The 16,814-nt window shown below is 43.3% G+C and overlaps 1 protein-coding gene across 2 annotated transcripts in view; it reads right to left on the bottom strand.

Moving 5' to 3' along the window:
* mmp28 (matrix metallopeptidase 28) overlaps positions 1 to 16,496 on the bottom strand; it is a 40,795-nt gene extending 24,299 nt beyond the window's left edge. The window contains exons 1-3 of one of the 2 annotated variants that reach the window (XM_031790394.1): positions 16,120 to 16,496; positions 13,922 to 13,998; positions 5,169 to 5,365 (exon numbers count right to left, since the gene is read on the bottom strand). In XM_031790394.1, the coding sequence (XP_031646254.1) occupies positions 5,169 to 5,365; positions 13,922 to 13,998; positions 16,120 to 16,257 (412 nt within the window). In that variant the 5' untranslated portion in view covers positions 16,258 to 16,496. The remainder of the gene's footprint in view (positions 1 to 5,168; positions 5,366 to 13,921; positions 13,999 to 16,119) is intronic. The other variant, XM_020502682.2, reaches the window with a different exon arrangement.
* Positions 16,497 to 16,814: the final 318 nt, after the last annotated feature.

Raw genomic sequence — 16,814 nt, 5'->3', positions numbered from 1 at the left:
GAAGAAGACCAAGATGGAAAAGGTAAGATGACCGCTGGCTCATCAGTCATAAATAAATATAGCCATTTGTCATTATCTGCCAGTGTACCATGACCTCTCCTCTAAAGCCTTATCTCTGTTTTCTGTTTACAGGACACTGCCATGACCAGGGGATATTGGTCCACGTATTTCAACCTCTTAAAACTGCTCACAAAGTAATATGACGAATGGGTGAAGAAGTAAACTAGGATTTTTATTGACCAGGATAAATATTATTTAACCATTATTTAACCAGGATCAAGGGAGATCTAACAACATTCAGCAGGAAAAACCTGGTTGCCTGATCCAAAGACAAAAATACCCTATCCATAAGGATATCCAGAATGGGTATCCTTATGGATAGGGTGATTTAATGTTGTTAATTAGGTTTTTAATCAAGTTTTCTAAATGAGCCTCTGCGTGTCTTTCATATAATGATAGCTTTGGGGATCTGCCATTCGAAAAAAGTCTGAACATCATTCCCACTATCATTCAGTACCCTATGTTGATATGGGTTGTGAAGTCTTATCAAATAGAAAATTGTTGATCAAATATTAGACTGCCCACCACCACACTATCGCAAAAGCAGTTTAAACTAAAACTGTGCAAATGCAGGGTCAAGTTAAGTGTATTCAGGCAAATAACCTTGGTGGACTCATCAAGAGGAGATTAAAGACCATTTACATGCAGTTACGTCCACACTGATATTTGCACAGTGGGCAGTGGCCCTTGAGTCATTGCCATGATTCTAGCACTCATAGACCTCCACTGAGTAAGAGGGTCCCACCGGAGACCAGCAACGGCAGGAAGTTATACTGAAGACATTCCTTGACTTCCCTTATGGAAGTAATTAGAATTATGGCCTGTAAAGTAGTGTTGGGGGGGGGGGGGGGATCCCCATCTCTCTAGGAAGTAACCAAGATCCTCTGATAGCGATGGTTATTGTTAGTAGAAGAGAACAGTGGTGGTAGGAGTTGGGTCTCCAGTGCAGCATCTATTGTACGCTATCATCATAACCTACAGTCATATCAAATAATCACATTAATATATGGCTTAAAAGATGTGATACCCATTCACACCTCAAACCAGAGAGAAAGCATGTGGTCAGTCAGGGCTGTGGTTCCAAGAGGCACACACCTCTCACAAACACGGAGCATTCACAACCTGCACTGCTTATCTTGAACAAGGGTGATGGAATGTAGCCTCTGTAAATATCAGTGGGAACCTGCGTCAGATTCCCACAGCTAGTCTTCCAGGATACAGTAAGTCTGCTTGTTATTCCCGGGAGGCACAGTAATAGCACCTCCTTTCCTCTGCGAAACAACAATGGCAAATGAAAACAATCTGATCCATGTAATTTATCGGTTTAATGTCATCAAAACCACATACAGTGAGCTCCAAAAGTATTGGGACAGTGACACATTTTGTATTGTTTTGACTCCAGCCCTGAATTTGAAATTATACAATGACTGTGACCCATATCGGAAGAACCGTTCAGAAATTACAGCACTTTTTGTACATAGTCCCCCCAATTTTATGGGAACGAAAAGTATTGGAACAAATTTTAATTGTATTTAATCTTTATTTAACTAGGCAAGTCAGTTAAGAACCAATTCTTATTTACAATGACGGACTACCCCAGCCGAACCCTAACCCAGACGACGCTGGGACAATTGTGCGCCGCCCTATGGGACTCCCAATCACGGCCTGTTGTGATACAGCCTGGAATCGAACCAGAGTCTGTAGTGACGCTTCGATCACCTTAAACCGCTGAGCCACTCAGGAGCCCAAATTCACTTATGTGTATTAAAGTAGTGAAAAGTATTTGGTCCCATATTCATTGCACGCAATGACTACATCAAGCTTGTGACTACAAATTTGTTTGATGCATTTGCTGTTTGTTTTGGTTGTGTTTCAGATTATTTTGTTCCCAATAGAAATAATTGGTAAATATTGTATTGTCATTTTGGAGTCACTTTTATTGTAAATAAGAATATAATATGTTTCTAAACACTTCTACATTAATGTGGATGCTGCCATGATCACAGATCATCCTGAATGAACCGGGAACAATGAGTGAGAAGGTTGGGCGCCAAATATCATACCACCCAAAAATTGCTAACCTCCCCTGTTACTGTAATGATTAGAGTTCAGCATGTCTTGGGGGTATGATATTTGTGCGTCTGTAACTTTCTCACTATTCACGATTCGTTCACGATTATCCGTAATCATGGTATCATCAACATTCATTTAGAAGTGCTCATTATATTATATGAAAGGGAAAAGTCTAGTTGAAACATCAGGGACGTGTTCGTGTTCAAAAATGTGTGTTTATTTTTGGAGTCCAGGTAGTCCCTCTCCTTTTCAGTTCGTTTTTCTTCTGCCCAATGAACACGACCCTGGGCTTTCCTGAGGTACACCCGACACCTGTTGTAGTCGTAACTTTCACATGGAGGTGAAACAACATCCGTCATTACCATTCTTGTTTCGCTTAATAACACTCCTGCTAGTCATATGAGTCATTTCTCTAAAATGGTGATGACAAAGAACGCTGTCTCGTCTCAGGTCTCAAAACAACAGAGATGTGTTATTTACCCAGCTAGCGAACAGAGGACAGGCCTCATCAGGTACTGGCTTGAAGTGAGAGAGACCGTCCGACGCCACTACATTCCCAGAGTATTAGCCAATCCCCTGAGAGGCAGAGAGGAATGCTGAGTGTTCACAGTTCAGGAACATGGGAGGGATGGTTGCCTCCTCCTCATGGTCACTGACATAGCTGTTAAAGTTACTGTTTTTCTCTCATGTAGTGAGAGACCAGATACCGTCTAACATAAACAGTAGACACAAGCAGAGGATCTGTGCAGGGTCAAAACATCTGAAGAGACCAAGTATAACAGTCAACCACCACATGCACTGGTGTTGGTGTCAAATTGTGGCATTGTTTCAACTGTCAATCATACTTCCTAGGAGGAAAAAGAGGTCACCTTAGTGCTTTGACTGAAACGTTATGCTTATGGATAACCAAAATACAGAATATATGTTCTGACCCAGTGGGGTATGTATGGTACAATTCATCTGCAGTGAATATGCTAATGAGACTCCATAGAATGCAGTGTAATTCGCTAGGTACAGGTAGAGTTGAGTAGATAACCCTAGTACCCCTGCAGCAGAGGGTTCGTTCTGGCCAAAGCGTGGGACATCAGACGCTCTTCTGAGGCCTTAACTACAGCCCTCAGTGCTATTAGTCATGGGCTTCACGACAGGAGACCCACCCAGACCACGGTGTGCACCCTTTCTGAGCTCTGGAGCTACCACAGCCACAGACTCCACAAGCATATCAAAACAAAATCACATTTTATTTGTCACATACGACGAATACAACAGGTGTAGTCTTTACCGTGAAATGCTTACGTACGAGCCCTTTCCCAACAATGCAGAGTAAGAAAATTTGCCAATAAAAATAGAAAATAGTAACACAATAAATAACAATAACGAGGCTATACATAAGGAGTGCCAGTACCGAGTCAATGTGCAGGGGTACGAGGTACTGTAGTTGAGGTAATATGTACATGTTGGTAAGGGTGAAAGTGGCTCGACAATCAGGATAGATACTAAAATGAGTAGCAGCGCAGCGTATGTGAAGCGTGTGAAAGTGTGTGTGTGGCATCAATATATGTGTGTGTGTGTGTGTGTTGGAGTCTCCAGTGTGCATTATTGAGTTAGTGCAAGAGTCAGTGCAAAAAAGGGTCAATGCAAATAGTCAGGTTAGCCATTTGATTAACTGTTCAGCAGTCTTATGGCTTGGGGGTAGAAGCTGTTCAGGAGCCTTTTGGTCCCAGACTTGGCGCTCCGGTACCGCTTGACCTGCTGTAGCAGAGTGAACAGTAAATGGCTTTAATGGCTGGGGTCTTTGACAATTTTCTGTGTCAGTCAATATGCTCTCAATGGTGCAGCTGTACAACTTTTGGGATCTTTGGGACTATGTCAAATATTTTCAACCTCCTGAGGGGGAAGAGGCTTTGTCGTGCCTTCTTCACAACTGTGCTGGTTTGAGAGGACCATGTTAAGTCCTTAGTAATGTGGACACCGAGTAAGTTGAAGCTTTCGACCTGTTCCACTACAGCCTCGTCAATGTGGATTGGGGGCAGGCTCGCCCCTCCATTTCCTGTAGTCACTGATCAGTTCCTTTGTCTTGCTGATGTTGAAAGAGAGGTTGTTATCCTGGTTTCACACTGCCAGTTCTCTGACCTCCTCCCTGTAGGCTGTCTCATTGTCATCTGCAATCAGTCCTGCCACAGGCATGTCGTCAGCAAACTTCATGATGGTGTTAGAGTTGTGCGTGGCCACAGTCATGGGTGAACAGGGAGTACAGAAGGGGACTAAGCACACAACCCTGAGGGGCCCCCATGTTGAGTGTCAGTGTGGCAGATGTTGTTCCCTACCCTCACCAACTGGGGGCGGCCCATCGGCCCAAGGATACCGAGATTGGTGATGAGCTTGGAAGGAACTATGGTGGTGAACGCTGACCTGTTGTCAATGAACAGCATTCTCACATATGTATTCCTCTTGTCCAGTTGGGAGAGAGCAGTGTGTAGTGCAATAGAGATTGTGTCATCTGTGGATCTGTTGGGGCGGTTCGCGATTGTTGATGTGTGCCATGACCAGCCTTTCAACGCATTTCATGGTTATAGATGTAAATGCTATGGCACTATAGTCATTTAAGCAGGTTACCTTTGAGATTACCTTTGGGATTACAGACCGAGATGTTGAAAATGTCTGTAAAGACAGTTTCCAGCTGGTCTGTGAATGCTCTGAGAACACGGCCTGGTATTCCATCTGACCCAACGGCCTTGTGAGTGTTTACCTGTTTAAAATTCATACTCACATCGGCCACGGAGAGCGAGAACACACAATTGTCCTGGACAGCAGGGACTCTCATGGCTGGCTCAGTGTTGTTTGCCTCGAAGCAAGCATAGAAGGCATTCAGCTCGCCTGGGAGGTTTGTGCTGGGGAGGTTTGTGTCACTGAAAAACTCATGCTGTGCAAATATACAGAGCTCAACAACATGAAACAAAAGCCATTGTTACCTTGGCACGCCACTGACTACCTGCTTCTGGCACGCACACACACCTTTGAGTGTATTCCCTTACCTAGTTGAGCATAGCGTTTCCTGCGGGTTTGTGACCCATTGGACGCCATCTTGCCTGTGAAGACTGCATAGACTCTCTGTGCCCAGACCTGATGGCTGCCCTCATCCTTTACCCCACACCGTGGTGTGCCCATCTGCTTCAGGGTGGCACTATCCAGCTGTCCTGTGACGGGCAGGTGGGACAGCCACTGAAACTCCCTGTGAGAGAGGAGGTGGCGGAAAAATGTATACAGATTAGCATACAATACATGAACAATACATGAAACAAACTCTGTCTTGGTCACACTGAGGAATACATTTTGATGTCATAATTTCAGTGTCACGTCCCTGCTGTATTTAACTCACACAAAGAGACAATCACGGTCTCAAACCTCATTACTCAAAGAGTATATCTAATGATTATATTATACACTCACTGGCCAGTTTATTAGGTACACCCATCTAGTGCTGGTCTACAGAACAGCCTGAAGTCTCCGGGGCATTCTCCAAGTTGTTGGAAACGTTCCACAGGGATGTTGGTCCATGCTGACACGTTGGCATCAAGCAGTTGCTGCAGACTGGATGGAGGTACCTTCATGCTGTTAACAGCCAATTCCAGCTCATCCCAAAGATGCTCTACTGGGTTGAAGTCTGGGGAATGCGCAGGCCACTCAAGTAAATTTGACTCACTTTCATGTTCCTCAGTTGTCCGGTGTTGGTGATCGCATGCCCACTGGAGCCATTTCTTCTTGTTTTTAAATGATAGGAGTGGAACCGGGTGTGGTCGTCTGCTGCAATAGCCCATTAAAGGATCAACGAGTTGTGCGTTCCGAGATGCCGTTCTGCACACCACTGTTGTACTGCATCGTTATTTGTCTGTTTGCGGGCCCGCCTTTTAGCTTACACAATTCTTGTCATTCTCCTTCGACCTCTTTCATCAATGAGCTGTTTTCACCCACAGGACTGCCGTTGACTGGATGTTTTTTGTTTGTTGCACCATTTTTGGTAAACCCTAGACACTGCCGTGCGTGAAAAGCCCAGGGCAGCATTTTCTGAGGTGTACTGGCTCTGGCGCGCCTGGCACCGACGATCATACCACACTCAAAGTCCCTTAGGTCACTCGTTTTGCTCATTCAAACGTTTAATCGAACAGTAACCGAATGCCTTGATGCCTGTCTGCCTGCTTTATATAGCAAGCCACGGACACGTGACTCACTGTCTGTAGGAGCGATCCATTTTCGTGAACAGGGTGGTGTATCTAATAAACTGGTGGGTTCAGATATTATTCATACCCCTTCACTTATTCCACATTTTGTTGTGTTACAGCCTGAATTTTCTTACCCATCTAAACAAGTAAGGCAGAGAGAGAGAGACACACAGCTGCATGTGAGCTCTGACATTTTTCGTGTTTTTTACAAAATTATAGATTTGGAGTTAGATAAACGTGGACTTTTTTGGCAGGAACATATGCAGAATACTACCCTCCAGACCATGGCCTTCGCTCCAGATCAGAACTCCAAACCTACAACCACATTTTTGACAAAATTAACCAGATAGATTACTGCTACCAATGTTTCCTGTTTCCAAGCTATACGGAGGGTGCTGTAGCAAACAAACAGCAGAGACCTGAGGACACCATCCAACCTGGAACTGAGTGAGTAGTGTTTGGTCTGATGCCATTTTGAAAGCAAAGAAAAAAGAAAAAAAAAGAAGTGAAAAATGTTAAAAATAAAGTACATTACAATGATATACAGTGGGGCAAAAAAGTATTTAGTCAGCCACCAATTGTGCAAGTTCTCCCACTTAAAAAGATGAGAGAGGCCTGTAATTTTCATCATAGGTACACTTCAACTATGACAGACAAAATGAGAAAAAATTGAAAATAAGTATTTGGTCACTTACAAACAAGCAAGATTTCTGGCTCTCACAGACCTGTAACTTCTTCTTTAAGAGGCTCCTCTGTCCTCCACTCGTTACCTGTATTAATGGCACCTGTTTGAACTTGTTATCAGTATAAAAGACACCTGTCCACAACCTCAAACAGTCACACTCCAAACTCCACTATGGCCAAGACCAAAGAGCTGTCAAAGGACACCAGAAACAAAATTGTAGACCTGCACCAGGCTGGGAAGACTGAATCTGCAATAGGTAAGCAGCTTGGTTTGAAGAAATCAACTGTGGGAGCAATTATTAGGAAACGGAAGACATACAAGACCACTGATAATCTCCCTCGATCTGGGGCTCCACGCAAGATCTCACCCCGTGGGGTCAAAATGATCACAAGAACTGTGAGCAAAAATCCCAGAACCACACGGGGGGACCTAGTGAATGACCTGCAGAGAGCTGGGACCAAAGTAACAAAGCCTACCATCAGTAACACACTACGCCGCCATGGACTCAAATCCTGCAGTGCCAGACGTGTCCCCCTGCTTAAGCCAGTACATGTCCAGGCCCGTCTGAAGTTTGCTAGAGAGCATTTGGATGATCCAGAAGAAGATTGGGAGAATGTCATATGGTCAGATGAAACCAAAATATATTTTTGGGGTAAAAACTCAACTCGTCATGTTTGGAGGACAAAGAATGAGTTGCATCCAAAGAACACCATACCTACTGTGAAACATGGGGGTGGAAACATCATGCTTTGGGGCTGTTTTTCTGCAAAGGGACCAGGACGACTGATCTGTGTAAAGGAAAGAATGAATGGGGCCATGTATCGTGAGATTTTGAGTGAACCTCCTTCCATCAGCAAGGTCATTGAAGATGAAACGTGGCTGGGTCTTTCAGCATGACAATGATCCCAAACACACCGCCCGGGCAACGAAGGAGTGGCTTCGTAAGAAGCATTTCAAGATCCTGAAAGTGGCCTAGCCAGTCTCCAGATCCCAACCCCATAGAAAATCTTTGGAGGGAGTTGAAAGTCTGTGTTGCCCAGCAACAGCCCCAAAACATCACTGCTCTAGAGGAGATCTGCATGGAGGAATGGGCCAAAATACCAGCAACAGTGTGTGAAAACCTTGTGAAGACTTACAGAAAACGTCTGTCATTGCCAGCAAAGGGTATATAACAAAGTGTTGAGATAAACTTTTGTTATTGACCAAATACTTATTTTCCACCATCATTTGCAAATAAATTCATAAAAAATCCTACAATGTGATTTTCTGGATTTTTTTTCTCATTTTGTCTGTCATAGTTGAAGTGTACATATGATGAAAATTACAGGCCTCTCTCATCTTTTTAAGTGGGAGAACATGCACAATTGGTGGCAGACTAAATACTTTTTTGCCCCACTGTAGGTCTGTAACAGTTTGGGTCTAGAGTGTCTCGCCTTTTGAAGAGGGGGATGACCGCGGCAGCTTTCCAATCTTTAGGGATCTCAGACGATACGAAAGAGAGTTTGAACAGGCTAGTAATAGGGGTTGCAACAATTGCGGCAGATAATTTTAGAAACAGAGGGTCCAGATTGTCTAGCCCAGCTGATTTGTAGGGGTCCAGATTTTGCAGCTCTTTCAGAACATCAGCTATCTGGATATGGGTGAAGGAGAAGTGGGGGAGGCTTTGGCAAGTTGCTGTGGGGGGTGCAAAGCTGCTGACCGGGGTAGGGGTAGCCAGGTGGAAAGCATGGCCAGCTGTAGAGAAATGCTTATTGAAATTCTCAATTATCATAGATTTATCGGTGGTGACAGTGTTTCCTAGCCTCAGTGCAGTGGGCAGCTGGAAGGAGGTGCTCTTATTCTCCATGCACTTTACAGTGTCCCAGAACTTTTGGGAGTTTGTGCTACAGGATGCAAATTTCTGTTTGAAAAAGCTAGCCTTTGCTTACCTAACTGCCTGTGTATACTGGTTCCTAATTTCCCTGAAAGTTGCATATCGCAGGGGCTATTCGATGCTGATGCAGTATGCCACAGGATGTTTTTGTGCTGGTCAAGGGCAGTCAAGTCTGGAGTGAACCAAGGGCTATATCTGTTCTTAGTTCTACATTTTTTGAATGGGGCATGCTTATTTAAGATGGTGAGGAAAGCACTTTAAAAAAATTATCAGGCATCCTCTACTGACGGAATTAGGTCAATATCCTTCCAGGATACCCGGGCCAGGTCGATTAGAAAGGCCTGCTTGCTGAAGTGTTTTAGGGAGCGTTTGACAGTGATGAGGGATGGTCGTTTGACCGCGGACCCATTACAGACGCAGGCAATGAGGCAGTGATCGCTGAGATGCTGGTTGAAGACAGCAGAGGTGTATTTAGAGGGCAGGTTGGTCAGGATGATATCTATGAGGGAGCCTGTGTTTACTGATTTAGGGTTGTACCTGGTAGATTCCTTGATAATTAGTGTGAGATTGAGGGCATCTATCTTAGATTGTAGGACGGCAACAGGGTGTTAAGCATATCCCAGTTTAGGTCACCTAACAGTATAAACTCTGAAGATAAATGGGGTGCAATTAATTTGCATATGGTGTCCAGGGCACAGCTGGGGGCTGAGGGGGGTCTATAACAAGCGGCAATAGTGAGATACTTATTTCTGGAAAGGTGGGTTTTTAAAAGTAGTAGCTTGAACTGTTTGGGCACAGACCTGGATAGCATAACAGAACTCTGCAGACAATATCTGCAGTAGATTGCAACTCCACCCCCTTTGGCAGTTCTATCTTGGTGGAAAATGTTGTAATTTTTGGTGGCCTTCCTAAGCCAGGATTCAGACACGGCTAGGATAGGATTAATATTACCCCTCTGATTACAATGAAAAGCAAGACGTGCCTCTGTTCTTGGCCAGCTGCCACTAGGTCTTTCTTTGCAGCACTTGACCATATGACTGGACAATAATCAAGACAAGATAAAACTAGAGCCTGCCGGACTTGCTTTGTGGACAGACCTCTCCTAATTTTTACAACCATTGAATCTATATGTTTTGACCATGACAGTTTCCAATCTAACGTAACACCAAGTAATTTAGTCTCCATAACTTGTTCAACAGCCACACCATTCATTACCAGATTCAGCTGAGGTCTGATGCGTATGGTTGAATCATCAGCATACATGGACACACATGCTTTGTTTAATGCGAGTGGCAGGTCATTGATAAAAATAGAAAAGAGTAGAGGGTCTAGAGAGCTGTCCTGTGGTACACCACACTTCACATATTTGACATTAGAGAAGCTTCCATTAAAGAAAACCCTCTGAGTTCTATTAGATAGATAGCTCTGAATCTACAATATGGCAGAGGTTGAAAAGCCATAACACATCAGTTTTCTTAATAACAGGTTATGGTCAATAATATCAAAGGCTGCACTCAAATCTAACAGTACAGCTCCCTCAATCTTCTTATTATCAATTTCTTTCAACCAATCATCGGCCTTTTGTGTCAGTGCAGTACATGTTGAGCGCCCTTCTCTATAAGCATGCTGAAAGTCTGTTGTTAATTTGTTTACAGAGAAATAGCATTGTATTTGGCCAAACGCAATGTTTTCCAACAGTTTGCTAAGAGCTGGCAGCAAGTTTATAGCTTTGCTGTTAGAACCATTAAAGGCTGCTTTACCACTCTAGGGTCGCGGAATGATTATGGCTTCCCTCCAGGCCTAAGGACTTTACTCAAGGCTCAGATTAAAGATATGACAGACTGGAGTGGCTATAGAGTCACCTAGCATCCTCAGTAGCTTTCCATCTAAGTTGTCAATGCCATGAGGTTTGTCATTATTGATCAATAACAATCATTTTCCTACCTCTCCCACACTAACTTAACAAAATTCAAACTTACAATGCTTTTCTTTCCTTAATTAGTTTTTGTTATGCATGAGTATGATGGCTCACTGTTCGTTGTTCCTGGATAAGTTTGGCTAAGTTTGCCCACTTTGCAAATGAAGTAATCATTAAAATAATTGGCAACATCAAATGGTTTTGTGATGAATAAGTTGTCTGATTCAATGAAAGATGGAGTTGAATGAGTTTTTCTGCCCATAATTTAATTTAAAGTACTCCAAAGTTTTTTTTTTTCCATCATTCTTTATATCATTGATCTTGGCTTCATAATACGGTTGATTATTTTTGTTAAGTTTGGACATCATTTCTCAATTTGAAGTAAGTCAGCCAGTCAGATGAGCAGCCAGACTTATTAGCCACTCCTTTTGTCCCATCTCTTTCAACCATACAGTTTTTCAATTCCTTATCAATCCATGGAGCCTTAACAGTCCGTTTCTTAACAGTCAGTTTTTTTATTAATCAAGTGCAGCACCTGGATGCTCCTTATTAATCAGACCAACACATATTTTTAACGTAATCCAGATAAGATCCACAGCAAAATCCTTTGTATGATCTCTTATACACTATTTTAGGCCCAGCTTTTGGAACTTTATACAGCCACTATATTGTGATCACTGCATCCAATGGGTATGGGGTATTGTGTGTACAGTCGTGGCCAAAAGTTTTGAGAATGACACACATACATTTTCACAAAGTCTGCTGCCTTATTTTGTATGATGGCAATTTGCATATACTCCAGAGTGTTATAAAGCATGATCAGATGAATTGCAATTATTTGCAAAGTCCCTCTATGCCATGCAAATGAACTGAATCCCCCAAAACCATTTACACTGCATTTCAGACCTGCCACAAAAGGACCAGCTGACATGTCAGTGACTCTCTCGTTAACACAGGTGTGAGTGTTGACGAGGACAAGGCTGGAGATGCTCTGTCATGCTGTTTGAGTTCGAATAACAGACTGGAAGCTTCAAAAGGAGGGTGGTGCTTGGAATCATTGTTCTTCCTCTGTCAACCATGGTTACCTTTGCACAAAAAGGGCTTCACACGCAAGGATATTGCAGCCAGTAAGATTGCACCTAAATCAACCATTTATCGGATCATCAAGAACTTCAAGCAGAGCGGTTAAATTGTTGTGAAGAAGGCTTCAGGGCGCCCAAGAAAGTCCAGCAAGCGCCAGGACCATCTCCTAAAGTTGATTCAGCTGCGGGATCGGGGCACCACCAGTACAGAGCTTGCACAGGAATGGCAGCAGGCAGGTGTGAGTGCATCTGCACGTGAGGTGAAGACCTTTGGAGGATGGCCTGGTGTCAAGAAGGGCAGCAGAGAAGCCACTTCTCTCCAGGAAAAACACCAGTGACAGCCTGATATTCTGCAAAAGGTACAGGGATTGGACTGCTGAGGACTGGGGTAAAGTCATCCCCTCTCTGATTGTTTGGGGTATCAGGAAAAAAGCTTGTCCGGAGAAGACAAGTTGAGCGCTACCATCAGCCCTGTGTCATGTCAACAGTAAAGCATCCTGAGACCATTCATGTGTGGGGTTGCTTCTCAGTCAATTTTGCCTAAGAACACAGCCATGAATAAAGAGTGGTACCAACACATCCTCCGAGAGCAACTTCTCCCAACCATCCAGGAACAGTTTGGTGACGAACAATACCTTTTCCAGCATGATGGAGCACCTTGCCATAAGGCAAAAGTGATAACTAAGTGGCTCGGAGAGCAAAACATCAATATTTTGGGTCCATGGCTAGGAAACTTCCCAGACCTTAATCCCATTGAGAACTTGTGGTCAATCCTCAAGAGATGGATGGACAAACAAAAACCCACAAAACTCCAAGCATTGATTATGCAAGAATGGGCTGCCATCATAATTGACAGCATGCCAGGGCGGATTGCTCAGGTGATGAAAAAGAAGAGTCAACACTGCAAATATTGAATCTTTGCATCAACTTCATGTAATTGTAAATAAAAGCCTTTGACACTTATGAAATGCTTGGAATTACACTTCAGTGTTCCATAGTAACATCTGATAAAAAATATCTAAAAATGTTGTTGAAATTAATATTTGTGTCATTCTCAAAACTTTTGGCCACGTCTAGAGGGCCGAGGAAAAAAATCTATTTAATCCACTTTGAATTCCGGATGTAACACAACAAAATGTGGAATAAGTCAAGGGGTATGAATACTTTCTGAAAGCACTGTACATCAACAGTATAGCATTCTTAGTGAGATTTGAACTCTACATTCCAGAGTGGTTTGGAGAGGTTTCAACAGAGGAGGTTTCCCAGTTCGGTGGTAGTGAGGGAATATTTTACTGCCTGCCTTTTTACATTACCCCTCCATGGGTTGGCCCACAGACCTACACCCTCCCCTAACACCATACAGCCTGACTCAGCTACCAGGTTAATAGCCTTGTACTGACTCTAATCAGCCAACAGAGATGTTGATAAGTGCATTTTTCAATTTGGGACGTTGAGTGCATAATCCAATATAAGTCATTAGATTATGACTTGAGTCTTCGGGCCAACATAAATATTCTGCTCCATTGGGCAACAGGCTCTCTGATTAGGAAGACTACTCTATGCCCCACTGGTAGAATTGAGAACAGAGGGTGAGGCTGTGAAATGGTGTAAGAGACAGAATGGCCAAGTCTTAGCCAGTGGAGAATGTAAGGGGACAAAGAAAGAGAAACCGACACAGAACTGAATTGCATGAAGGAGATGGAGACTATTCAAAAGTGATGGAGTTATTTGAGAGACAGTAGTACCTGAGGCTGTGAAATGGTGTAAGAGACAGAATGGCCAAGTCTTAGCCAGTGGAGAATGTAAGGGGACAAAGAAAGAGAAACCGACACAGAACTGAATTGCATGAAGGAGATGGAGACTATGGGCTGCCATAGTGCTCGTTGTCCTGTACAGCACTTTGAGATATCAGCTGATGTACGAAGGGCTATATAAATAAATTTGATTTGATTTGATTTGATTTGACTATTCAAAAGTGATGGAGTTATTTGAGAGACAGTAGTACCGTACCGGACTGCTGTTTTGACCTCTGCAGCATTGTGTATGTGATTGTCCTGGTGCAGGTATCCATATTTCTCCAGGAAGCCCTGCAATAAATGTTACATCATTATTTTTCATGAGACTCCCACACTTACTTGGTATATAATCATGATTAAATCAGACATTAATTTGCCTCAACCTTGTAACCTTCAACTATTTCCTTAGGTCCTCTCTGCATTTCTTTAAAAAGACATGTTATAGTCACTGTCAGGTAGTAGCATGCTAACTTTCCCCCTCATCCCTCTGACTGAGGAGAGGAGTGATAGACTCCAGACCACCCGTCTTACAGAAAGAGAGTAGAGAGACCATCAGTTATCAGGATCTAACCACTGGGCTTGATGTTAACAACAGGCACCGACAGGAAGAGGTATGATTCGAGATGTTATGGGGAATAAAAAAAAATCAACAGATGACAACTCAGTTCAGAGATGCTAAATAGTCTCGGCTTGCAAACGGCAGACAATCCTGTGTGTGTCCGACCCCTTACACACAGGGAACATACAGAGAGAAGTTACATTGTCAAACCACTCTGAAATGTCACAGAAGTCTCAAGTTTTGAGGGAGCATGCAATTTGCATGCTGACTGCATGAATATCCACCAGAGCTGTTGCCAGAGAATGTAATGTTAATTTCTCTTCCGACATCGTTTTAGAGAATTTGGTAGTACGTCCAAACCGCCTTCACAACCGCAGACCACGTGTAAACCCAGGACCTCCACATCTGGTTTCTTCACCTGCGGAATGCTCTGAGACAGTCTCAGGGAAGCTCATCTGCGTGCTCGTTGTCCTCAACAGGGTCTTGACCTGACTGCAGTTCGGTGTCGTAAACAACTTCAGTGGGCAAATGCTCACATTTAATGGCCACTGGCACGCTGAAGAAGTGTGCTCATCACAGATGAATCACGGTTTGGCAGTACTTACCGGCATCACAACCGGCGTTGTGGCAACACAACGCCATACAACGTGTATGGCGTTGTGTTGCCAAGTGGTTTGCTTATGTCAACCTTTTGAACCGTGCCCCATGGTAGTGGTGGGGTTATGGTACGGACAACGATGGCATTTTATCAATGGAAATTTGAATGCAGAGTTACCGTGACACGATCCTGAGGCCCGTTGTCGTGCCATTCATCCACGGCCACCACCTCATGTTTCAGCATTATAATGCATTTCCCCATGTTGCAAGTATCTGTACACAATTCTTGGAAGTTGAAAATGTCTCAGTTCTTCCATGGCCTGCATACCCACCAGACATCACCCATTGAGCCTGTTTGGGATGCTCTGGATCGACGTGTACGACAGCGTGTTCCAGTTCCCACCAATATTTAGCAACTTCACACAGCCATTGAAGAGTGGGACAGCATTCTACAATCAACATCTGTGACCAACATATGCATATCTGTATTCCTAGTCATGTGAAATCCATAGATGAGGGCCTAATGAATTTACTTCAATTGACTGATTTCCTTTATCTTTGAAATTGTTGTATTTTCGTTCAGTGTATATTGAAATACTGAAACAGCATAACAAACTGAGTTAAATTTGTCAGACTATAATTTAGGTTTGAAAACTGAAACTGTAATGAAGGTGTTGTGTGCAGTCAGTATAACCAGTGGTATAGGATAACACATTTTCGTTTTATTATACCTGCCAGAATGTAGCTGTGGAATCTTGGAAGGTAAAATGCCTGCTAGAGCTAGATTGACCAAACCCATCCCTGGGCACAAGATATTGAAAACACGTATGAACGTCTTGCGCTCATGCATTAGATTCTAATGGAATTTACACCGACATCCATTTTCTCTTCGGTTTCCCATTATCAGAGCTCAATCGGGGGTAGCCTGCCAACCACTCTAAACTGACAGTTGCTGTGGGCGTATGCTACCTGGCTCAATTTAGGTGAGTCAAATGACTATATTCATTCAACTCTACACTTTGTATTCTAAACGCAGCCATTCTGTATTCCCCCCCCCCCCCCCCTCACGAATAGGTATTTTGACCAATCAGACTAGCCCTGAAACATATCTGATTGTGAACAAATATCAGATTTGGCTACCTATGTAAACGCAATCTTAGTGTTTTTGAATATCTCGTCAAAAGTAGTCTAGTTCTAAAGTTTCAAGCAGTAAACATTTTAGAAAAAACGTCTAATAAGCTACAGATAACACGTACCTCAGCCTCAGGTGTCTCGACCCGCCAGTCCGTTGACACCGGTGTGCAAACAGTTGACTTTATAAGTATTAGCGCAGTTATAATACATGGACCGATATGCCACAATTGATTCTGGTACGGAGAGTCTCGCAAACTCATTGTATAACACTTGCAATACCATTAGATTAACGTAGACAAACATACATTTAAATCCAATTCAGATATTTCCAAGTACTGCTCGGCTAATGTGCAACAACCCAGGATATATCAATGTGTGTGATCCCTGTGCTGTGTCATTTTCCTCACATAGGGGAGGGACAGTACCGCCCACAGCTCATGGGCTGGTTGAGAGCTGAAAGCAAAATACTGTAGTGAGAGCATGTCAAAACATCCCTTTTCTTGGCACGGTGTATAGGCTACATAAATATTGTTCAAATTAATTTATATTTTTTATTTAACTAAGCAAGTCAGTTAAGAACAAATTCTTATTTTACAATGACGGCCTACCCTGCCAAACCCGGACAAAGCTGGGCCAATTGTGTGCCGCCCTACGCTCACTGCCGGTTGTGATACAGCCCAGGATCTGTAGTGACACCTCTAGCACTGAGATGCAGTGCCTTAGACTGCCGCACCACTCAGTAGACCTCAAAATGTACCTGCAGACATTGAAAAAAAGCTGACATGCTTAATTACGTTGCTAGCATTTGACAATTAAT

This window comes from Oncorhynchus kisutch, linkage group LG15 (assembly GCF_002021735.2).
Source record: "Oncorhynchus kisutch isolate 150728-3 linkage group LG15, Okis_V2, whole genome shotgun sequence".
In the NCBI taxonomy this organism is placed as follows: Eukaryota; Metazoa; Chordata; class Actinopteri; order Salmoniformes; family Salmonidae; genus Oncorhynchus; species Oncorhynchus kisutch.
Note: the sequence above shows the minus strand (reverse complement) of the source record. Positions and strands in the feature narration are given on the sequence as shown.